This window comes from Herpailurus yagouaroundi, unplaced genomic scaffold (genome assembly GCF_014898765.1).
Source record: "Herpailurus yagouaroundi ecotype Mexico unplaced genomic scaffold, PumYag 28, whole genome shotgun sequence".
Taxonomy (NCBI): Eukaryota; Metazoa; Chordata; class Mammalia; order Carnivora; family Felidae; genus Herpailurus; species Herpailurus yagouaroundi.
The window spans coordinates 67,382,658-67,408,070 of NW_024412376.1; the positions used below are offsets into that span (position 1 = coordinate 67,382,658).

General features: G+C 38.3%; 1 protein-coding gene across 4 annotated transcripts in view; it reads left to right on the forward strand.

Moving 5' to 3' along the window:
- SEC24D (SEC24 homolog D, COPII component) overlaps positions 1 to 25,413 on the forward strand; it is a 113,176-nt gene that overhangs the window by 22,545 nt on the left and 65,218 nt on the right. For all 4 annotated transcript variants that reach the window (XM_040475009.1, XM_040475019.1, XM_040475027.1 and 1 more), the window contains 2 exons: positions 8,015 to 8,126; positions 14,646 to 14,773. In XM_040475009.1, coding sequence (XP_040330943.1) covers positions 8,015 to 8,126; positions 14,646 to 14,773 — 240 coding nt within the window. The remainder of the gene's footprint in view (positions 1 to 8,014; positions 8,127 to 14,645; positions 14,774 to 25,413) is intronic.

The window sequence follows — 25,413 nt, forward strand, 5'->3', positions numbered from 1 at the left end:
ACCACTCACATGCCTTTGGCCAAAGCAAGTCATAACAAAGCCCTGGGTCAATGGGGCAGGGATGTATACTCCTGCTTCAGGAGAAAGTGCAAGTCTGTATCAATGAGCCCACATGTATAGTCCTTTTGGAAGAATAATGAAATTGATATAGTTAACTTGGGTCTTTGAAGTGGTTCTATAAACATGAGTAGAAAAAGTTAGAGATAGCCCAAAGAGTACAAAGAGCTACCGTATTAGCCAACTTTTGCTATGTAATAAACCATCACCAATCTTAGTACCCTACAGCCACTATTTATTAATACTCATGAGTCATGGGTCCTCTGGGCAGTTCTGCTAGTCTGGGCCAAGTTCGATGGATTTGGTCTGAGCTTGCTTGTGCACCTGGGGTCAGCTGGAGGGTTGGCTGGAACCTGAATGGCCCAGGATAGTATATTAACTCTCTGTGGCTGCTGTGCCAAATTACACAAACTGGATGACTTAAAACAATAGAAGTTTATTCTTTTGTGGTTCTGGCGGCCAGAAGTCTGAAATCAATGTGTTGGCAGCGCTGTGCTCCCTTGAAAGGCTCTATAGGAAAACCCATTCCTTGTCTCATCTAGCTTCTGGTGGCTGCAGGCATTTCTTGGCTTATGGCCACATTACTTTTATTTCTGCCTCTGTCATCTTGTCGCCTCCTCCTCTTCTTTGTGTCTTCTCTTGCCATCTCAAAACTCTTTTTTCCTCTCCATGAGGAAGTTATGCATGATTCCTTTCATGGCCCACCCAGGTAATTCAGGAGAAGTGCTTGTTTTGAAGACTCTTAATTTAATCAGTTCTTTTACCATGTCACAGGTAATAGTCAAAGGTTTCAAGGATTAGAACATGGACATATCTTTTGGGAGGGCCACCACTGATGGTGTTATTCATGTGCCTGGTACTTGGACCCATTTGTTAGTTGGGAATGCTTGGACTGTGTTACCAAGCAGGCTAGCCTGGGTTTGTTCATGTGACTGTGGGAGAGATCTGAGAGGGAAATTAGGAATATGCAAGGCCTCTTGAGGCCTTCCTTGGCTTGGAACTAGAACATTGCACTTCTGTGGCATTCTCTTAGCCAGAGCAAGTCATAGGATCACCCCAGAGTCAAGGAGTAGAAAGATAAGACTGCCTTTTGATGGGAGGATCTGAAAAGTCCTTGAAAAAGGCACACAGAGGTAGAGGATTTTGGTTATTTTTGTGGTCTACCCACTTATTCTATGTTTATTTGAATATAAACTTGAAGATTTGTGATAAAGTGTCTGATCCTATAACATGTTAGAAATTAAGGTTTAATGACTCTTAGTGCCTTTATAGATAATTATGTTACCAGCCATTACTTTTATGGCTTAATATTATTTCATTATTCTAGTTAAAGGAATATCCTATATTTACATTGAATTCATCATTTTATCTTAACTTCTTGTTTCTCTGCTTCTATATAACATCTATAGACCCTCTGGCTCATTCCACTTTGTTCTCTGAAGTTTTTAGCTCCAGGTTCACTGTTAATCTCTCCAGTACTATTTTTTGTCACAATTATTGGCAATTTTACTATCCATCTTTAGAAACTTTCATCTCTTGATCTTCTTTGCTCCCAGTGTTCTTTTCATCCATCCACCTCAGTTATCCATAGTCTTACCGTTAATCTTATCATAACCAATTACAGGAAACTTCAACATCTCAGTTGAAACCATCTTATTTTCCAACCACTGCCTCATATATTTTTGGCTCATCCCCTTTAGGACTACTCAAACCTGAATAATGATTCACCCATCAGGACATAACTCACCACCTTTTCTCTTATACCGCCTTCATCTTCTCACTTATCTTATGCAACTTAGATTATTTGATCCATGATTATAGGTCTGTCCCTTATATCCTCTACTCTCAACTCCTTTGCCCCTCTTTCTCCACTGAATTCATGTAGAAAAATCCCATTTGTTAGTAAACTAACTCTCCACCTACTCCATGCCTGCACCCCAGATGCTGCCTGGTACTTGAGAAAAACCACACCGTACTTTTAATTTCTGACCACTGAACTAGTGTGAACCTATAGTTGTGTGATTCTAAAACCTGGCTGCACAAAAGAATTGATGGTGGAGCCATAAAAATATTGATGCCTTGGGGCACCTAAGTGGCTCAAGTTGGTTAAGTGTCTGACTCTTGATTTTGGCTCAGGTTATGATCTCACAGTTTGTGGGGTCGAGCCCCACATTGGGCTTAGCAACGACAGTGCAGAACCTGCTTGGGATTCTTTCTCTGTCTCTCTTTTCTCTGCCCCTCCCCTGCTGTATCTCTCAAAAATAAATAAGTAAACATTAAACGAAAAGTTCTGGTGCCTTGCTGCCCCCTGCTAACTTGATTTAATTAGACTGGGATATGGACTGGACATGGAGATTTTTTTTTTTTTTTTTTGAAGCTCTCTTGCTGATTCTAATGTGTAGCAAGTTTGAAGACCATCACTCATTTTCCTGGTGACTATCATTTCTTCTTTCTTCAAACTCCTAACACTTCCTTCCCCTTTCTGACTCTTTACTGATAATCTTGTTTGTTATTTCAGTGAGAGAATAGTAGCAATCCAAAAAGAACCTCTGCATGCTCCACTGCCACGTCTCCCTGCATCTGTGCCCATTTATCCCCCTCTCCCGTTACTGTGAATGAGCTTCTCCTCCCAACCAAGGCTATCACCTCCTAGATTCCTTATGGCCTCTCAAGGATAACTCTTCAGCAACTATCTCCTATATTAGAGTTCTGCAAAAAACCAGAACCAACAGGATATATTTGTATGTATCTCTATCTACCTACCTACCTACCAACAGGATGTACGTGTGTGTATCTATCTATCTATCTATCTATCTATCTATCTATCTATGTATCATCAACAGGATGTATGTGTCTGTCTATTTGTCTAGCTATCAATCAATCAATCAATCAATCAGTCAATCAACAGGATGTATGTGTCTGTCTGTTTATCTATCTACCAACAGGATGTGTATGTATATCTTTATCTATCCATCCATCTGTCTATCCATCTATCCATGTATCTTTCTATTGAGAGAGTTATCTTAAGGAAGTTACCCACTCAGCTGTGGGAACTAGCAAATCTGAAATCTGAAGGGCAGGCCAGCAGACTGGAGACAGAGAAAAGAGTTGGTTTTGCAGCTCAAGTCCAAAGACATCTAGAGACAGAATTTCCTCTTTCTTGGGATTCCTCAGTCTTTTTCTCTTAAGGACTTCAAATGATTGGAAGTCCTCACATTATGGAGAGTAATTTGCTTTATTCAGAGTCCACTGATTAAATGTTAAATATATTAAAACATTTTTTTCTAAGGCACTAAGAGTCATTAAACCTAAATTTCTAACATGTTATAGGATCAGATACTTGATCACAAAACTTCAAGTTTATATTCAAATATAGAATAAGTGGGTAGATCACAAAAATAACCAAAATCTAAATTGGTGTTTGACCAAAACCTGTGCCTAGCCAAGCTGACATATACAATTAACCATCACATTCCTCTTTCCTGCATCATTTATACTTGTTTCACGGTAAACTTTAACTTTTCACTGTCTAGATCATTTTCAGCAGAATATAAACATCCTGTAATACTTTCATCATTAATAAAAGAAGCCTCCCTTGGCTTTTCTCAAATTCTCTATCTAGTTTCTACTCATTTATTGGTTCTTTTATAGCAAGAAATCTCCAGAAGAATTGATTCTGCTGTATTCAGTTCATCTCCTCCCTTCTTCTCCTGAACCTACACCAGTGTAGATCTCTTTACCACAGCCCCACCAACACTTGGTGCTTGTCGAGGTCACCAGTGACTTCCATTACCAAATCTAATGGTCCATTCTCAGATCGCACCTTTCTCAACATATCAGCAGAAATTTGACACATCTGCTCATTCCATCCTCCTTGAAACACTTTTTTTCATTTGGTTTCTGGGATACCACCACTCATTTACATCTCTGCTTATCTCACTGGTGGCTCTTTCTTATTTCCTTTGTTGGTCTCACCCTGTCTCTCTGACCTCTTACTATTAGAAGTGTCCCAAGGCTTCGTCTTTGGACCTGTCCCTTTCTCTGTCGACATTTACTCTATAGATTGACACTCAAAAGCGTGCTGCTCCCAGGATGGCACCATCAGCATCAGCTGGGAGCTCACTAGAAATTCCTATTCCTAGGCTCTACCCCAGACCTACTGAGTCAGAATCTTTAGGGGTGGGGCCTTGGAATCTATGGTTTAAATAAGCTCTCCAGATGATTCTTAGTTATACTAAGAAGCACTGATGTAGGTGATCTCATCTATTTACATGGCTTTAAATGAGGATTCAGATATTCCTAGTCAAGGTATTTTCTTGAAATCCAGATTCCAATCCCATTCTTCCAGTTCCTCAGGCCCCAGATCCAGGAGTCATCCTTTGTACTTTCTTTCTTGCACATTGTCCTTTACCTAATTCTGTTGGTCCTGGTCCTGGCCCTGCTTTATGTGCCTATCCTCGTTCAAGCCACTATCATCTTTCCATATCAATTATTATAACTCATCTCCCTGATCTTCCAGCCTGCACACAGCATCCAGGTTTATCCATTCAGATTTTGAATCAGATCATGCTGTGACTCAGAACAAAAGTCTCCAGTACTCCTCCAGTTAAAAACCAAAGTTCTTACAATGACCCGAAAGACCCTACATTATTTGCCACCTCTGACTCCCTCATGCCTCTCATCACACACACATACACACACACACACACACACACACACACACACACACACACACCCCACTCCTCTGACTTGGTCTCTTACCCCTCTTCTCCATCACTTTGCTTCAACCACACCAGCCTCCTTATTATTCCTTAAGCATACCAAGTGTACTCCTGCCTCAAGATCTTTGCACTTGATATTTCCTCTGCCTAGATATATACAGGACATGGCTCATTTCTTCATTTCCTTCCTGTCCTCATTACTCATCACCAGTGTCCCTTATACTGTTGTACATATCACTCCATATCCACAGTACTTATTATTACTTGACATAGATCCATCTTATTTATATATTTATTTATTGTCTGTCTTCCATACAGTGTTAGTTCCCTGAGGTCAAGAATTTGGTTTTGTTCTCTACTGTGTCTCCAACAGCTAGAACACAGGCTGGTACATAGTATATACATTCATACAGTTGTTGAATGAATGAATGAATGAATGAGTGTTAACAACAAAAGCAATAATAACCAGTAGTGCTGTGATTCATCTGAGACCCTTAAAATATATACATACAGGTTAGTCCAGTGTAATTTTTATCATTAAGGTAATGAAATAACAATATCAGATAGAGCCTGTTTATTTTCCTATTCCCAAAGTTACCTGCTTCAACTGACTAAATAATCTCTTCCTTCTGGAAAGAAAATGTAAAATCATGTTTACTAAATTCCTCTTACATGCTAGTCCTGAGCTAAGTGCTCACTCTAATCCTTTTGGGTAGTGCTATTATCCACCTTTTGAGAGTGAGATCACTGGTATCACCATTGAAACTCTTCCTCACTCCCTTTCTGTATCTGCAGGAGGATCACTGAGAAGTGGGGCTCTTCCTATTCCCCTCTTTCTCACCATCCTGAAGCTTACATAATTCTGCTTTGAGCAACCTGCCTTAAGTGTGCACACATCTCCTACCTGGCTTCTCCCTTATTGTTCATTTATCTCAAGAGAACCACTCTTTTTCTTTCCCAATTCTGTGATCCCAGAATACTCTATTCATAGAAGATAAGTATAAAAGTAACTCTAGGGGCGCCTGGGTGGCGCAGTCGGTTAAGCGTCCGACTTCAGCCAGGTCACGATCTCGTGGTCCGTGAGTTCGAGCCCCGCGTCGGGCTCTGGGCTGATGGCTCAGAGCCTGGACCCTGTTTCTGATTCTGTGTCTCCCTCTCTCTCTGCCCCTCCCCCGTTCATGCTCTGTCTGTCTCTGTCCCCCAAAAAATAAATAAACGTTAAAAAAAAAAAAATTAAAAAAAAAAAGTAACTCTAGTGGCAGATCTTCTGAAGGAAAAGAAATCTATACATTTTGAGGTATCTTTGACATTATCAAAAGTCACTGTCATCAAATCAAAATCCTTTAAGTACCAAGTCATAGTAAAATATCTCTATTGAAATTTCCATGCATTGTTAAATCTCCAGGCCTGTTTTTCGAGAACGTGCATTTGAGGTAAAATTAAAAACCTATAGTGTATTTTTAAAAATTACTAGAAGTGGTTTTTAAAAAAAATTTTTTTTAATGTTTATTTTTGAAGGAGAGAGAGAGAGAGAGAGACAGTGTGAGCAGGAGAGGGTCAGAGAGAGATGAAGACACAGAATCCAAAGCAGGCTTCAGGCTCTGAGCTGTCAGCACAAAGTCTGACACAGGGCTCAAACTCACAAACTGTGAGATCATGACCTGAGCCAAAGTCGGATGCTTAACCAACTTAGCCACCTAGGCACCCTCAAAATTACTAGAAGTGTTTTAATATTTCTTACTCCCTTTATAATATTCTAGCCAAGATGTGAATTAGTTTAGAAATATAATTACCACATATGACATTGTTTCTTTGGAGCCTGTGCTTTATAAGTTGCAGACAACTAATTTAAAAACAAATTTTTTTTGGAAATATAGTCTATTTTAAGGTTGGAAACTGTTCAATATGTAGATTATTATGCCTTTTAATTTGCTTTCATATTTGACACTTCATTGGTTGAAGTGATTACCATAAATTTTGATTATATAAAAAGTACTCCAATTTTGAAGGAACCAGGTTAACCTTAGGGTGGAAATATAGGATGTAATAGTGTTTTGATTTTTCTGTTTGCTTCTTGTCTCTGTCCATGGTAGCTTTTGGTCTCTTCTGTATCTTATGGTAGTTCTGTTTGGAGCATATTCTTTCTATATCATTAATAAGAACTCAAATCCTGTGAAATTAGAAAAACAGAAATGTGTGGATTTAAGGCAGTTTAAATTTATTCTTGATATGCCATAAAACCAATGATATCAGTGCCAGCTAGGGCCTGGATTGGATGAGATGGGAGGGGAAAATGGAGAAGGTAACATTTCAGAGTTTGGGGAAGACAATTTTCATATTAATAGTTTCTTTAGGAATATTAAAAACTATATATCCTCCAAAGCTGTGTAGTACAGTCTGGGCACTTGTCACATTTTTCTGTTTTTTCCCTCTTTACTTTTTAACCCCTTGTCTCTTGTCACAAAAGAAGTGAGGGCAGGGAGAAGATAAAGAGGTAGAGGAAGGTAATTATTAGGATGCCTTCTTGTTTTCTTCTTAACTCCAATTACTAGATTTTGCTTATTATTTTCATCCCTACACAACTACAACAGAAAGACAAATTTTTATCTCTACATTATTCATCAATATTTATTTTAGAGACATGTGTCCAAATTAGATGACAAAACCTAAGGACTTTCGTGTCTTCTCGTATCTGTACAATAGGCAACTTCCATGTGGAAACACTATGTTGTTCGTTTTTTATAGTCTCAAGGTGGGGGTGGAAGAACTTGAATGGCAAATTGAGGATCAAGAGGAACTTAAAGTAAAAAGGTGTTTTAGGTTATATTGTAAATCATTTATTCTGCATTTAATGATTTTAGCCTTGTATATTTTCCTTTAACTACAAAAGTTATTTTCTTTATAAACTATTTTCAATTTCTTTTTCTACCAGAATATATATATTTATATATATTAATGCTTATCTAAGGTCCCAGTGACCAAATTGAGTAAAAGTTCTCTGAAAAGTCAGAGCTCAGAGTATCACAGAACAGAATTTAGCAGCTACTGCTCTAAAATTATGAAAGTAAACAAAGGTGGATCTGAAGGCCTGGTAGGCTCTCAGTGAGAATTTGATCTGAACTGAACTGAAAGGATTTAGAAAATATTTATTTGTATGTGTGTGACTAATGGAAAGGAGGGAGAGAGAGGAAATGTTTGGAAGAGTCTTAACTAACTTGCTCTTGATATCATATCAGATTCAAGTGATCGAGAATGACAGAGCCACCAGAGGAGGACAAGTTTATGCCACCAATACCAGAGGCCAAGTCCCTCCCCTGGTCACTACAGATTGTGTGATACAAGACCAAGGTATTTATTTTCAAAAATGTTTTTCATTGAGGTTTAAACATTTTTCACCATTTAAAAAAAAGTTTTTAGCGTTTATTTATTTTTTGAGAGACAGAAACAGAGCATGAGCTGGGGAGGGGCAGAGAGAGGAGGAGACCCAGAATCTGAAGCAGGCTTCAGGCTCTGAGCTGTCAGCACAGAGCCCCATGCGGGGCTCAAGCTCACTGACCATGAGATCTTGACCTGAGCCAAAGTTGGATGCTCAACCAACTGAGCCAGTCAGGCACCCCAAAAGTTTTCACCATTTTAAAAAAGTGGATGTGGGGCTCGAACTCACTGACCATGAGACTGTGACCTGAGCCGAAGCCAGACGTTCAACCGATTGAGCCAGCCAGGCGCCCCAAAATTTTTCACCATTTTAAAAAAGCAGATACACTGACACCCTGCAGTAATCCTATCATTGACAGGGAACCTCTTTAGAGCTGATAATGGGGACCAATTTTGCCATCAATTGCTCAAGTTCTGAGAATGTATTATCAACTTAATTCTATTTTCTGCTTATAGAAGTCTAAAGAGTGTCTGGTGAGATACAGTTCAATGTACTAATTTAAGAATATTATTTTAAGTTATGAGCTTAAAGTAGTACATGCTGTACTTTGGCTTAATTTGTTTACTACCTTAGAAACATGGCAAAGACAGCATGAGTAGAGCAGTAGGGGATTGAACATGAGAAATCAGCATACCTGATTCTAGCCCCAGTGATATTTTTTTTTTCATTAGGTTCTTTAACATGGGTGCTCTGTTTTTCCAATTTTGAATTGGGATGAGTAAAGGCTGAGCTCTTTCCCTACCTAGATGTCCTCTGTGTGTGCCGCCAGTTTAATGTATCTGCCCTTGTACAGGTTTGTTCTTTCCAGGAATATATTATTTTTCTACCGCTTGTGGCAAGTTAAAACACAGCCTGATGACATCATTATTTATGTATTTCCAGAACGTGTTTTTATCATCCTACACTCAAACTCTATACCCTTTAAACAATAACTCCCCATTCCTACATTCCCTGCAGCCCCTGGTCTCCTTTATTTTATTTACTGTCTCTATGAGTTTGCCTCTTCTAGGTACCTCGTGTAAGTGGAATCATACAATGTTTATCCTTTTGTGTCTGGCTAATTTCATTTGGCATAATATTTTCAAGGTTCATCCGTGGTATAGAATGTATCAGAATTTCATTCTTTTTTAAGGCTGAATGATATTCACTTTTATGTAAATACATTATGTTTATCCATCCATCTGTTGTTGGACATTTTGCTATTGTGAATAGCCATAGCAGCCATATGTCTGCTGTGAACATTGGTGTACATGTATGTGTTTGAGTCCCTGTTTTCAATTATTTGGGGTGTATCTTGAGACATGGAATTGAGATCATACAGACATAAGGAAGATGTAAGGAAGAGTATGAGGAAGGCTAGGAAGAGAAGGAAGGACTGGTGAGGTGGCAAGGTGCAGGTCTTCATCATGTCTCTTGTAGCCCTGCCCACGGTGGGGAGACACAGCTGCCTGCCTTGGAGCCCTGAATACTAGTGCATTTTTCAGGATAGAGCCCAAATCTCAGACATGTGCAGAAAGTCACAGACACACATAGGATATAGAGGCAGAAGGAACCTTGGCCTCCATTTGGTCAGCTCTTCCACTTTACAGGTGTGAGGGCACTAAGGGCCAAGGAGCTTAAGCGACTTGCCAAAACTCCACAACTATTTAGGAGTGGCACCTATAAAGAAAAGCATCTACTTAAAAAACACTGTTTTCTTTGCCTACAAAAAATGTAGATAATGTTTCTTTGGCTATGGTATCGAGTGTAAGACCCAACTTGTCCCTTGATTCTGTGCTTCTGCCTATCCTATGAGACCCTGTTCAGGTACCACATACTTTGTATAGTCACCTCTGATCCACATGGCGGCTCGTTGCCTCCCTGGGCCACTTCTTAATGAATTTGCTCTTCTATGATACTTACTATGCTGTATTACAGTTACCTGTTTTTGTTATCACTCTCTCCTACCAGACTTTGAATTAGCAATAATCGCATCACTGATAAACCTCTTTGGCTACAATACTGCCACTGCACAAAGCTGTCTCCTACCAGACTTTGAAACCAAAGGCTTCATTAGCTCTGTCCCTAAGCCTCTAGCAGGGGGCTTAGCTTCATAAATATTTATTGAATGATTAATCTGTTGAATGTTTTCCAGTCAGATTATCCCGTAATGCTCTTTATTAAGCATCTCAAAGAGTTTTGAATCTTAATTACTGAACTTGCAAAATTATCTACTGTAGCCATATCTTTCATGCCCACTTTTGCATACCAATTTATGAAAACAAATTCTCAGTGGCTTTTTTAAAAATTATCTTTGTGCACATTATCTTCCTGAAACAAAAGTTTGTTTAGTCCCTGTTAGGAGCTCGTTTGTGTGCATATGGCACTGTGAAGAACTAACCCTTTCAAAGAACAAATACTCAATTTCAATATGTTAGTGGTAATTTTGGCTAGTAAAAATTGAGTACAATGAAAAATTAAAATATACTTGAAAATTTTCAAAAATCTTTATTTCACAGTCTGTAAAATCGTGTGATGAGGAAGATCTTCTCTAAGTTGGTTTTTTTTTGTTTTTTTTGTTTTTTTTTTTGGTTTGAGTTATGTGAAATGTGTAAAATAATAGGGTTTGGGCTCAAGCATATTTACATTTATTGCTAGTATTTCTTTTTCTTTTATTACTGCTGCCAACACTCTTGTTTTACTCCATGTTGGTATTTATCTGGACTCTTAACAGTAATGACCAGCCCACCTGTCTCCAATGTTTTCCTGCCTCCAGAAGCTGCTTGGCTAGTTTAGTTTTTTTTTCAAGTATTACCTTACCTGCACTAAAAAAAAAAAAAAAAAAAGAAAAGGTCCCATCTTTGCCTGTGGGCAGAAGGATTGATCTTAATTCTTCATCCAGAATTCAAGGCCTTCGTAACCTGGAAGCAACCTACTTGGGATATAGTAAAGAGTTGTGATAGGTTCTAATACCACTTTTGTCATTTACTGACTCCTTAATCTTTGGCAAGTTACTTAACCTTCTCATGCCTTAGTTTTCTCCTCTGTAAAATGGGTATCAATCTCATAGGGCAGTTGTGAGACTAAAATGGTTCACATGTAACCATCCTAGAATGATGCTTAATATACTGGCAATTACTGTCATAATTATGAGTCCCGTTTTGGGCTCTGCTACAGAGGATCTGAGAGACAACAGAAACATGGTACCAACAACAGCTGGATTCAGCCTGCAGTCATGTTAATTTGTCATGCACAGTATTTTGTCTTATTTCTATTTGAAGTCATTGCCATTATGTAAAATCAGAATATTTTATGTAAAATCCAGATTTCTAGCTAGTCCTAAAAAGTAAAATTTGGCAATAATAGTTTAAAGCTAAATAGAAGAAACTCAGCTTTTTTATGTCCAACCTTTCACTCATTCCAGGCCCACCTGTGCCACAAAACCTGGCCAGGGAAAGGCTCCCAGCCCTGCCACAGTACCCAGTCAACCATGCAAACTCAGGACCATGCACTTCCTGGCACACTGTACTTGCCAAGTCCTTTCACTTTTCCACTCTCCTGTTTCACACTCCTTCCTGAAACCTGCAACTCCTTCTCTCCCAACCTTTCTTTTACCTGCTCATACGACCTCCTTTGTGAGAGAACTGCACAATCATGAGTACCCTTCCATGGATTTTCACCATCATATCAGCCCCTGCTGAAATGTGCACCTGTGCTCTGCCTTTCTGGTTTTGGCTGAAAAGGAATGATACGTGCTCCAGTCAGAAGCCAGCCTCTCTTGCTGTGCAGTACTCAAGTATATTGCTGCAATAAGTCTCCCTTCTTTCTTTTTTTTTTTTTTATTTTTTTATTTTTTAACATTTATTTATTTTTGGGACAGAGAGAGACAGAGCATGAACGGGGGAGGGGCAGAGAGAGAGGGAGACACAGAATTGGAAACAGGCTCCAGGCTCTGAGCCATCAGCCCAGAGCCTGACACGGGGCTCGAACTCACGGACCGCGAGATCGTGACCTGGCTGAAGTCGGATGCTTAACCGACTGCGCCACCCAGGCGCCCCTCTCCCTTCTTTCTTTTATGCCATCAGTATCTCTCTTTTTACACGATTATCCCATTGTGTTACACTCTCCCCTCTTAAATAATAAAAATGTTTTCATGACCTGTTTCCCTTATAGCTACCCTTCTTTTCTTTCCTACCCTACACAACAAAACTTGGAAGGATTATTGCCAATTCCTCTCCTTAAAAGTTAGGAGTCTCTCAAACTCACTATAGTCAGGTTTCCCACCCTACCCTCATTCTGCCAAAACTCTCTTCTGGATCTCTAGCAACTTCCATGTTGTTAAATCCAGTGGTGTTTTTTTTTTTTTTTTAAGTTTATATTTAAATTCCAGTTAGTTAACATACAGTGTTATATTAGTTTCAGGTGTACAATATAGTGATTCAACAATTCTATGGGTTACTTAGTGCTCATCACAACGAGTGCCCTCCTTGAATGCTCATCACCTATTTCACCCATCCCCACAACTACCTCCCCTCTGGTAACCATCAGCTTGTTCTCTGTAGTTAAGAGTCTGTTTCTTGGTTTTCCTCCTTCTCTTTTTTTTTTCCCTTTGCTCATTTGTTTTGTTTCTTAAATTCCACATTTGGGGGGGCTCCTGGGTGGCTCAGTCGGTTGAGCATTTGACTTCGGCTCAAGTCATGATCTTGCATTCATGGGTTTGAGCCCCACGTCGGGCTCTGTGCTGACAGCTCAGAGCCTGGAGCCTGCTTCAGATTCTGTGTCTCCCTCTCTCCCTGCCCCTCCCCTGTTTGCACCCTATCTCCCTCTGCCTCAAAAGTAAATAAACATTAAAAAAAATTCCACATTTGGGTGAAATCATATGGTATTTGTCTTTCTCTTTCTGACTTATTTTGCTTGGCATAATGCTCTGTAGCTCCATCCACGTCATTTCAAATGACAAGTAAATCCAGTGGTTTTATTGATCCAGCAGCACCACCATGAACAGATAATCATGCTTTTCCTTGATGTACTTTCTTCACCTCTGGGACACCAGATAGTCCTTGTTTTTATCCTTCTCAATCCTTTAACTGGTTTCTCCTTTTTCTCTGGCTTCTTTATGTTAGAGGACCCAGGGCTTAGTTCTTGGCCATCCTCTCTTCTCTGGACACACTTATTCCCTGCGTGGTTTAACCTAGTTTCATGGCTTCAAATACCATCTATGCTGAAAACTCCCAAGTGTATATCTTCGTCCCAGTGCCCAGACTCACATATCTAGTTGTTTACTCAGCTTCACTGTGGGATTGCTTAATAGAGTTTCCAAAGTGGACATGTCCAAAGCCAGATCCCTGATCTCCACCTACATACCCATTAGCACACTCCTTCCCTTCCTGCTTTTCTTCTGTCAGTTGGTGCAACTTCATGCTTCTGGTTCCTCAACCCAAAAACTTTGGATTCATTCCTGATCTCTTTCTATCTCACCTCCCATCTTCACACACACCTCAGACATCACTCCTATCAACAATCAGTGGACTTTTATTTTATTTTATTTTATTTTATTTTTTTAATTTTTTTTTTCAACGTTTATTTATTTTTGGGACAGAGAGAGACAGAGCATGAACGGGGGAGGGGCAGAGAGAGAGGGAGACACAGAATCGGAAACAGGCTGCAGGCTCTGAGCCATCAGCCCAGAGCCCGACGCGGGGCTTGAACTCACGGACCGCAAGATCGTGACCTGGCTGAAGTCGGACGCTTAACCGACTGCACCACCCAGGCGCCCCAGTGGACTTTTAAAATGTGTGCAGATTCTGGCCATTTGTTAGTACCTCTACTGCTATCAGGCTGGTCCCTACCACCACCATTCCACCACCAGTCCTGTACAAATTTTGTTACTTCTCTGAACTCCTTAACAGCTGCTGTGCCCAACACATGCTCCATGCCGGCCACACAGGCGTCCCTGATACTCGTCTTCCATCAGGCCAGACAAGCCCTGCCCCCAGGCACCTCCTTGGGTAAATCCCTTGCTTCCTTGGAGTCTTTACTCAAATGTTACCTTTTAAATAAGGCCTACTCTATAACTACTTAAAGTTGCAATCTGCCTCCCACCAAAGTTCACCTTAACCAGATATGCTTTTTTCATAGCATTTTCATTTTCTAATGACCTATGTAATTTACTCATTTACTAGGTTTTATAGTTATTGTCTGTATCTTCTGTAAGAACATAAGCTCTACAAGGAAGCAATTAGACAATGTCTAAAACTTAGTAGACATTCAATAAATATAAATATGAGCATAGATTGTAGAATTGCATAATACTACTTATTTTTAGAAATCATGAAGAAAGTTATATAAATAAGGCAATGTGTTATCTAGAATTACCTTGATAAATATTTAAACATTATAGGGCAGATTTTTTTTCTCTGCAAATTTTAAGTGTGTTCCTTTGACCTTTTCAGGCAATGCTAGTCCTCGATACATTCGTTGCACAACTTACTGTTTCCCATGCACGTCAGATATGGCCAAGCAAGCTCAGATTCCATTAGCTGCTGTCATCAAACCTTTTGCCACAGTTCCTTCAAATGAGGTAAGAATGATGAAAATAGTAATTCGAGGAACGTCTGGCTGGCTCAGTTGGTGGAACATGCGACTCTTGATCCTGGGATTGTGAGTTCAAGCCCCATGTTGGGTGTAGAGATTCCTTAAAATAAAATCTTAAAAAAAAAAAAAAGCAATTCAACAATTTACCAATTCAAAATCCTTCTTTCGTCATTGTTTTTTTATTCTGTATTATAAACAGAAAATTGGAGAATATTTATATAGTGCAAAAATATCTAAATAGATGAATATTCAATAGAATAACTATTCAATTCACTAAGGAAGACAAAAATCTGACAAGCTATCTTTTTTGGCAACCTGTGTACCAAATACTAATGGACTGGATCACTTGTGGCTCTGTTGTAACAATGTGAATACTCAGAAAATATGGAATGTCATATACTCAGACCTCTCATGTGGCCCTTATAGCCTAGTTCGAAGCCCCGGCATCTAGGTGTTCTGGTGAAGGAAGTTAACAGAGCCCAAGGTTCATGGTCTTATTAAGCTGCTTTAATAGTCATGGGGCCAAGCTGTTCATAAACTCCTGCTTAAAAAGTCGGTATGGTTAGAAAACGTATGTCTTGAGTTGGAAAGATGTACCCAATATATAATTCATTTGGGTGTTTATTTTAAATTTCTGGTATTAGGATGGAGTTAATGGATGTTGTGATTAAAACATCCCCCCACACTGCTGTGATTCCTTCTTTTCATGTCCTGAATGGTGGATACCCACATATACATAGAGACATAAGGTACTATAGTAGAGCTAGTAAAATAGGTTAGGAAAAGCTTTAATTCTGGCTGGAGCTTTGGCCATAACCCTATTGCACTAGTCCAGTCAGCTACATTGAACCCTGGATTCCTTTTGCTGCACCCAGATTCTCTTCCCAACTGAACCCTCAGCTTCCCTTTAATGGTTCTTTAAGCTTGGCTGATGTAGTGAGCACCTAACAGCATCTGAGCAAAAGGCAGACCATCTGCACAGGAGAACAGATTTGTCCCCTTTCGTGGTCTGGCTGTGCCAGCTGTTATGGGCATCATGGTGGCATGGGGAAGAGGAAGAGGGGTCTGCTTTACATCACCTCAGGGATGGAGGAAACGGGAGAGAGAATGCGTCCGTGTGGACACTGGCTTTCATGCCCTTTGAGATGTCCACTCATTCTCCTTGTAGTATGGCAGAATGCTGCCCTCTCTTTGGGAGTGGAGTGAACTGGCTTAGAGCGGAGCATAGAAGGGGCTATTCCTGGAAGCCAATATTACATGCACTATGGTCTCATATTTGTAAATCAAGAAGTACATTCAGTATTTACTATACTTATTTTAAGTGTGGTCTCTTATATGATGGACCCAGAAATTTAATATAATGTCTATAAAGTCCTCTTTGAATCCCTATGCTTAATAAGGATAAGGTAGACCAATATGTAATGGCAAAGAGATCCATGTTTAAATATGATATGTGTTTCAAATAATAGCTAGAAATAATTTTTTAGCTATTTTCACATTTCATTATGAAAATTTTAAAGCGTACAGAAAACTTGAAAGAATTTTATGGTGAACACCTATATATCTGCCACCTAGATTCCACCATTAATATTTAACTATTCTTGGCTTTGTCACGTTTTGAGTCATCTGTCCATCAATCCGCCTTTTTTAAATGCATTTCAGAGTAAATTGCAGACATTAATTAGTACATTTCCCCCTAAATACTCCAGCATTCATGGCATTAATGAGAGTTCAATATTTTCTTACAGATTGTTTTTCCTTTTGAGGTAAAATTGATTTACAGTAAAATGCACATATCTTAAATACGATTCACTGAATTTTGACAAATGGATATATCTGTGCAACTCAAACCCCTCTGAAGATGAAAAACATTACTGTCATTCTTAGAAGTGTCTCCTGCCCCTTCCACCAGCCTCCCCTAACAACCTTTCTTCCTTGGCAACCATCGTTCTGATTTTTTTCCACCATAGATTTGTTTTGCCTCTTCTAGGTGCTCATGTAAACAGACTTCTAGGGTATGCACTCTTCTGTGTTAGGCTTCTGCCAGCAGCTTAATGTTTAGAGCACCATAAACATGCTATTGCCTGTATTAGTAATGTGTTCTTTTTTTTAGTGTGAATAGTATTTTAGTGTATGGGCATACCAGTTTGTTTAGCTAGTCTTTTATGATGAACATCTGGGCTGTTTCCAGTGTCTGGCTGTTGTGAGTGAAAATTCCATGAATATTCTCGTACAAGTCTTTCTGTGGACATATAGTCATTTCTCTTGGATTAATACCTATAAGTAGTTTGCTGGCTCATGAGGTACATGTTTATTTAATTTTATAAGAAACTGCCAGGGGCACCTGGGTGGCTCAGTCAGTTGAGCATCTGACTCTTGGTTTCAGCTCAGGTCATGATCTCACAGTTTGTGAGTTCAATCCCCAAGTCAGGCTCCACACTAACGGCATGGAGCCTGCTTGGGATTCTCTCTCCCTCTCTCTTTGCTCCTCCCTTGTGCATTCTCTCTGTCTCTCTCTCTCAAAATAAATAAATAAACTTAAAAAAAAAGAAAAATTAACCGCCAGATCATTTTCTAAAATGGGTGTACTGCTTTACAGTCTTTCTAACATTGTATCAGAGAGCCTCTCTGTTTGCTGTTGTCGTCTTTTTAATTTTAGGAAGTTCTGATGGCTCTGTAGTAGTAACTGTGAGATGTATTTTTAATTTCACATTTTATACTTTGAACAAATTTAAATTAAAAGAGGACTAGTGAATAATATCACACTCACATACCTACTACCCATCATTAACAAATATTAATATTTTGTGATATTTTCTTAAAATAATTTTGTGGGAATTAAAGCTTCCTAGCTATATAGGGTATTTCCTTTATCAGGCCATTCCTCTCCTCCCTCCCCTTTAGGGGCAGATGCTATAATGAATTTGTATCTATCCTTCCTATATGTGACTTTATATATAGACTTCATGCTCATGGGTCCATGGTAATACATAGTATTATTTTGCTTTTTAATGAGTCAATTAATTTTAAATAAGTAAAATATAAACTTATATGAAAGGGCTATACAGTTAAAAAAGGTCTCTTCCTACCATTCTATCCTCCCCCTTACAGATGACGTTTACCTATTCTTTATGATTCCTTCTAGAAATGAAAAATGCATATACCAGCATGTAAGTACACATCCTTTAAAAAAATAAATATATAAATGGTCGTATAGCATAGAGACTCTTTTTCACATTTCTTTTTTCAATTAAAGTTTCTGGGGGGCACCTGGTTGGCTTAGTCTGTTAAATGTTCGACTCTTGGTTTCAGCTCAAGTCATGATCTCACGGTTTGTGGATTTGAGCCCCGCATCCAGTTTTGCACTTACAATGTAGAGACTGCTTGGGATTTTCTCTCTCTCCCTCCCTCTCTGCCCTTCTCTCTCTCTCTCTCAAAATAAATAAAATAAACATTAAAAAAAACATCTGGCACTCCTACCATGTTGCTACCTACAGAGCTGCTGCCTTATTCTTTCTAACAGCTGTGTGGCATGATATATTAGCAAGATAACCACTGTTGTCAACTGTATGTATCAATTTTAAAATGTGTAAGGTCCCAGGGATTTACAATTTTTAAATGTGAATCCTAAAATTGAGGGAAATATAGTAACATGAGTGTGCTTTAAAGAATGTCAGATCAAACCCTTGACACATCTCCCGGCAGGGGGCGGCAGGGGGGCAGAGGAGGGAGGATTGCTCTGGATGTACACTCTCTACCTCACTCATTCCTATGCCACCTGAATCATTTTGCAGTAATCTGTTCTTTTCATAATAAGAAGGTAACACTTTGACCTTGAAAGAGGCTTGTGCAGCAGTTTTGTAATGTATCAGTGTGTGTGCTACGTGGGATTTCTGCCCCTGGGCAGTATTAGCTTCTGTGCACTTTGTCCACAGCAATGAATTTGCACAGTTTTCAGCTACACACTAGTGAAAACCTCTCCTCCTTGCTCCTCCCCATGACCCAGGTGTCCCAGGCCAAGCTCCCATGAAACAGAACAAAACTCAACAGCTATTCATACCCAAAACCAGAATCTGTAACCACCTTCTTGTTATCACCATTTAGTATTAACAGTGAAATTATTCAGTAATAGGTTCCTGAAAATGAAATGTAGTATTTAGTTGAGAAAAGCTTTCAAATCTTAGTTCAAGCCCTACCCCCAATACGTATTCACATTTCTTTTTTTAAAAGTTTTTATTTTATTTTGGAAGAGAGAAAGCAAAAGCAGGCGAGGGGCAGAGAGAGAGGGAGATGGGGGACCCAAAGAAGACTCTGCGTTGGCAACAGAGAGCCTGATGTGGGGCTTAAACTCATGAACCGTGAGATTGTGACCTGAGCTGAAGTCAGATACTTAACTGATTGAGCCACCCAGGCGTCCCATCATATACACATTTCTCACACAGACCAAATGTGTGTGCTTTCTATTTTCCAAAATTGTTTGATCTGACCAAATACTATTTCCTCACCAGCATGAGGTTTTCCTTCCTTTGGTGAAAATTTATGCTGCATTTTAGTCTTATGCTTCCCAAAGTAATAAATGGATGAGTTTAGAGTGGTGGCTTATTTTTGGAATCTGACTTAGGGAGAAGCTCTGCTTGAGAAAATAACAGACTCTATTCTTTTCATGTTGCTAGAGACTCTGCACACTAAGTAAATGTATTTTGACAGTACTGTTTTTTTCTATTGCAGTTCTCTCCACAGAAGCTCTTCCTTTTCTTTAGACCTTTAAAAACAGGATTATTCTGAATACACTATGTGTGTGTGTGTGTGTGTGTGTGTGTGTGTGTGTGTATACATATATATGTATACTGATATATATATATATAGACAAATAAAATTGTAAGATTAAATTTAATGAATATCCTATATTTAGAAAGGATTACTGTCTCTTACATAGCAGTGTCTCCTGGGTTGAATGAAGACATTCTCTATTTAAAGAACTACATTTACTTTTATATGTTGAAATAGGCTTAGAGTTAAAAAAATAAGAAATATTAAAGGGATATTAAAACACCAGGAAGAAGTTCCTAAAGGTGTGTTCTCAAAAAAATTGTCTTCCTCTTTGGGGATTAACCTCACCTGAATGAGGCCAGCCACTAGCATTAAGGAACCATCCTTGCTCCACTACATTGATAAGCTGGGTGAAGTAGGATTTAGGGTTCCTTGACAGACTCTCACTTTGTGGTTTCCATGACACCTTACTGGTGTATTTTTTTCTACCTCACAGGCAGGAAACATTTTAGTTCTCTGTGTTTTTTTTTCCTGATGTAATATTGCGGTTCACCAAGGCATGGACTTGGGATCTTCTCTTCTCTCTTTAGGATTCTTTTCCTTCCAAAGACCAAATATCATCTGTAACAGCTGCTGCTATATTACTTAAGGGAATAATAGTAGTCAGTCTTATGGAGTACTAATGAGTAAAATTATAGGGGTTTTTAAAAAATTTATATTAATTTTTTAATTTTTTAACATTCATTCATTTTTGACAGAGACAAAATGTGAGCAGAGAAAAGGCAGAGAGAGGGGGATACACAGAATCTGAAGCAGGCTGCAGGCTCTGAGCTGTCAGCACAGAGCCTGATGTGGGGCTTGAACACACGAATTGTGAGATCCTGACCTGAGCCAAAGTCAGAGGCTTAAGTGACTGAGCCACCCAGGTGCCCCTATAAGGTTTTTTTTTTTTTAAACTTTTTAATGTTTATTTTTGAGAGAGAGAGAGAGAGAGAGAGAGAGAGAGAGAGAGACAGACAGAGTGTGAGCAGGGGAGGGGCAGAGAAATAAGGAGACACAGAATCTGAAGCAGGCTCCAGGCTCCAGGCTGTCCGCATGAAGCCTGATGCAGGGCTTAAACTCATGAACCCTGAGATCATGACCTGAGGCAAAATCTGACACTCAACTGACTGAGCCATCCAGGCACTCCTCTAAGGGTTTTTTGGTTTTTTTTTAATGTATGTTCATTTATTTGTTCTTCACATCAACCTATTTATTATCCCACTTTAGAGACAAGGAAAATGAGGCACAGTCAGGTAACTCATTAAGGCCAATGGCTACTAAGTCACAGAGGTAGGATTCCAACCCAGGCAGTCAGACACCCAGGTCCTTAACTCCAATCACTGTGCTGTTACTGTCTCACTCAGTCATTCCTACTTATTCACATACCCAAATACTTTTCTGAAATCTCTCCTTAGGTACCTCATAGAAACCCCAAGCTTAATATGTTCAATGGTGGATTTCTGATCTCTAACCCTAAACCAGTTCATTGTTCCATGTATCTATAAGTGATACTATTATATATTTAACTGCTTGAGCCAGAAACCAAAAACTAAGCAATTATAGTTAATAATAGAAAATGAGGAACATGCTGAAATTTGATATTTATAATCTATAATCAAGTAAATAAAATTTAAAGTATCTTTCTTAAAGGTAAGTGGGTTATATGAATACTTTTATTCTCCATATGAACAATATTTTATTTACTATTTTTAGGTATAGTAAACTTTAAGGTTTTACTCCTTATCTGAGTAATAATTGCCATCATTGCTGCAATTTAAAAAAAGGATATCTCTAAAGATATCTTGATTTGGCATCTATCAAAAGGATATAATACAGTTTTTTTTTTTTAGTTGCTTCTATTTGACAGAACCTTTTAAAGCATGCCACTGTGTTAGCAACGGCCGATAAAAATAAACCTAATCCAAGCAGTTATGATCAGAGAATGTTCCCTGTGAGCATTTGCTTTGGAGATGTATGCTATTTCCAAGAGCATATATATCATCATTGTTTAAGATTTCATGTTCCTTAGCATAAATTTTAATTTTTTGTATGTTTTTCAAGTGAAACCCATTGCCACATTCAGTGTAATTAACTATGAAAGTAATTGGTTATCTTTTGTTTAGTAACTTGTGATTTCATTTTTGATGCTGTATTTTAAAAATGGAGGTAGACACAGGTTTCAGTGCAAAAGGATTGAAGATTATACTTAATTTTGCATTTTCTTCAAAATAGGAAATCTTTACATTTTAGACAAGTGTGTAGATTTAATTATACATGGCATTTAGTAATTTCACCTATAAACCAGATGACAGAAGCTTTTACTACATCTGTGACTAGAAATCTGAAATATGTGTATATTTTTAAAATTGTAAATGGATATAATAGTCAAAGTAATTTCTTTTCTTGCTGAATTAATATAGTGCAGATAAGCTTTTATCCAAGTCTTTAAATTTCACTTGATTTATAATCCCCTAATACTCTGTGCTAGGAACTGAGGTGAACTTTAGGGTTATGAGGGAAGACAAGACAATTACTCTTGTCTAGGACTTACAGAAAATTTCCAAGTACCCAGCTAATTTTGGTGCAGTGTGGAAAAAACTCTGATGGGTACAACTTTGTTCTGTGGAGTTTAGGTTTCAGGAAGTTTTACCTTAGTTATGACTTAATGAAGAAGCTTGTTCTATTATTAAATACTATTTAAATTCTTTTTTCTTTTTTTTTTTTTTAATTTTAGAAACAGTTCAAGTGGAGGAGAAGGGCAGAAGGGGAGAGAGAGAGAGAGAGGTAGAGAGAGAAGGAAAGGGAGAGGGAGAGAGAGAATGAATCTTAAGCATGCTGAGCATGGAGCCTGATGTGGGGCTTGATCCCATGAACCTGGGATCATGACCTGAGCTGAAATCAAGAGTCGGATGCTCAACCACCTGAGCCACCAAGGTGCCCCTAAATTCTTTTTCTTTAACGATTATTCATATTCTGATAGATTCAGTAGATATGAAGAAGTGATTGCAAAGAAAAAGGAATGAATGTCAAAGAACTGACAAATGGGGTTAACAAAAAAGGAAAAGACTGTCAGAGATTAGACCCAACACTAACACATTACATCAGGGCTGGACTTCCTATGCATCATTTGCGGGAGGGATTGCTTGGTCATGCATTTGACTTTTCAGTCTTGCCGGCATGAATTAACATTTTGGCAGAGTTTACACTGCAATTTAAGCATCAGAGGAAAAACAATTCTGTCTCACTATAGTATTATGTCTGTGTGTTACCCTTCTTTCAGGAAGATAGCAACTTGTGAAATAGGTGTTATTCAAGTTTATAGATGTAGAAGCTGTACAGGTTCTGAGGCTATTAAAGTCAGAGCTAATGAGCAATGCTGCTGGAATTCGAGATTTCAGATTCCAAGTTCTTTTACTACATCTGGCTATAAATGAGCTTGTTGAGGTTTTATTTAATTAAACATATAAAATAGCATTCCTTTTTCTTGCTGGCAGTCAGTTTAGCAGTGGATTTCTTGCTCCTCCTGTAAACTTGTGAGTTATCATGAAATGTCTGTCTTAACCTCTTTTCTTGCAGCCTTGTGACTTTAAGCTACTGCTTCATACTCCTTGAAGGCAAAGGCTATCCAAAATCCATAGGCTGGGCATTCAGTAAAGGTACTAGTTGAATAAACACACTCTCAGGGTTGGATAGATATTTAAAAGACAAAGATAAACCAAACTATAGAGTGGCGGTTGATATCTAGATATTTTAAGCCTCTAAATTAATAATATTTTTTGTACAGTAAGTCTTAATTATTAAGTTCCTTGGTAGCACTTTGAGTCTGTTGATAAACATGTCACATAATGAAGTAAGGGTTTTATCTTACTTTGGCTATCTGATTTTATTTTGTACTTTTGAATGACTACAGTCTGATCAGACTTTGTGGGTAAAGAAAAAAAATCATTTGATAGATTATAGATGTATTTTAGCACATACTAATGAATACACATATCAGTATATTCCATCACATATTAATGAGGGGTTATATTTCATTATAAAGAGCAGAACAGTGAAACAAGTAGGAAGAAATCTTGATCATAATAAAGATATGTCCAGAACCAATAAAAATTGACTATCTTCTCCAAAGTACAATAGATGGTAACCAAATGGTGGGACACAGGGTTAGGATCCAGGAAATGACTTAGGTCTCTGCTGTGCCTTATATTATGATCTTGGGTGTTTATTCCCAAGAGGGAGAAGTCTGGCTCTGATGTCCTATAGATCTAGAAGACTGCTAGTGTCTACTTTTCCACTCTATGGTGCATTCAGTGTGGATTATCATGAACTTATCACACATCCTATATATTGTTAGAAATTCTTGTGAACAATCTAACACAATCTAACCCAAAGTGGTTTCATTTATATTATACTTTTAATAAAAGAAATCTGAAGTGTATTATTCACTTAAAAAACACATGAAGGTTGTGAGACTATGCATTTTTACATATAGCCCAAATTTAGCTAGCTTTACTGAAAAACATGCTCTGAAATGAAATTGATTACAACATAATATTGTGTCCTTTAAAAAACTTAAAGAATGCTTATAACTTAAATTAGAAGTTATTTCACTTCATTCTGACATGAAAGCTTCAAGAGTCTGAATCTGTTTTTAATATGAGCATTATAATCTGAAGTTGTCTGCTTTAATGCAGTATTTAAAAAGGTATTAACATAAAAACTTGGAAAAATAAAATGCATATACTCAAATAGAAGTAGAATTATGAATATAACATTTAAAATACTTTCATGTATAAAGTTACTTTAGAAACTGAATTTTATCCCCTGATGATTGTGGTCACTGTTGATATAGTGCTATGAAAAAGTTTGGCAGCTGAAGAACAGAATCTTGTCCCTTTTTAGAATGGTGTTATAGCAGACATACAGAAAGAGTCACATTTGTCAGGGCAAAGGTTGTTAGAATTCTATTTTAAGTTATAGTTTAGAAGCTAACTGCACCAAGCTTATTTTCTTAGTCACTAAATTATTCACATGAATCTTTTTTACTAAATGGAGAATACCTTCAGGAGAAGTAAGAATAAACAAGAGAATATCATGCCTTGATTTAATTTTCAGTGGCTGTGGGTTTTATGACTTTCCATGCCTGGTGATTTAGTGTGCAACGTCCATAACGTAGGAGCCAAGACCAGTCTCATTAGACATAGAGCGCTGGGCACTCATGAGGCGCTGCACTGGAGAGGAAATATTTTAGTGCCTCTTGCTACCATTTTCATCAATTCTTTTTTTTTTTAATTTTTTTCAACGTTTATTTATTTTTGAGAGACAGAAACAGTGTGAGTGGGGGAAGGGCAGAGAGAGAGGGAGACACAGAATCCGAAGCAGGCTCCAGGCTCTGAACTGTCAGCACAGAGCCTGATGCAGGGCTTGAACCCACACTGTGAGATCATGACCCGAGCTGAAGTCGGATGCTTAACCGACTGAGCCACCCAAGAGCCCCTTCATCAATTCTAAGGTCCACATTTCCTCACATTTTAACATTTCTAAAACAGGAATAGCTCCTATTAACAATGACTTCTTAGCATTGTGTCCTGTTCAATTGGAAGCTTCTCTGTCTCTTATAACTGATGAGATTTTAGAATTAGTGAAATGCACTAATTATGCCTTGCTTTACTAACTTTGCTCAAATTTTGTGGACTTGATAATACAAGGGCTTAAAATGTATACAGTTGATGTCCTTGTAGTGCTCAAGTACGAGAAAAGCAAATATTTCAAAGTTTCATATTTGAAAATTTACTAGGCATCCCACTGATTAAA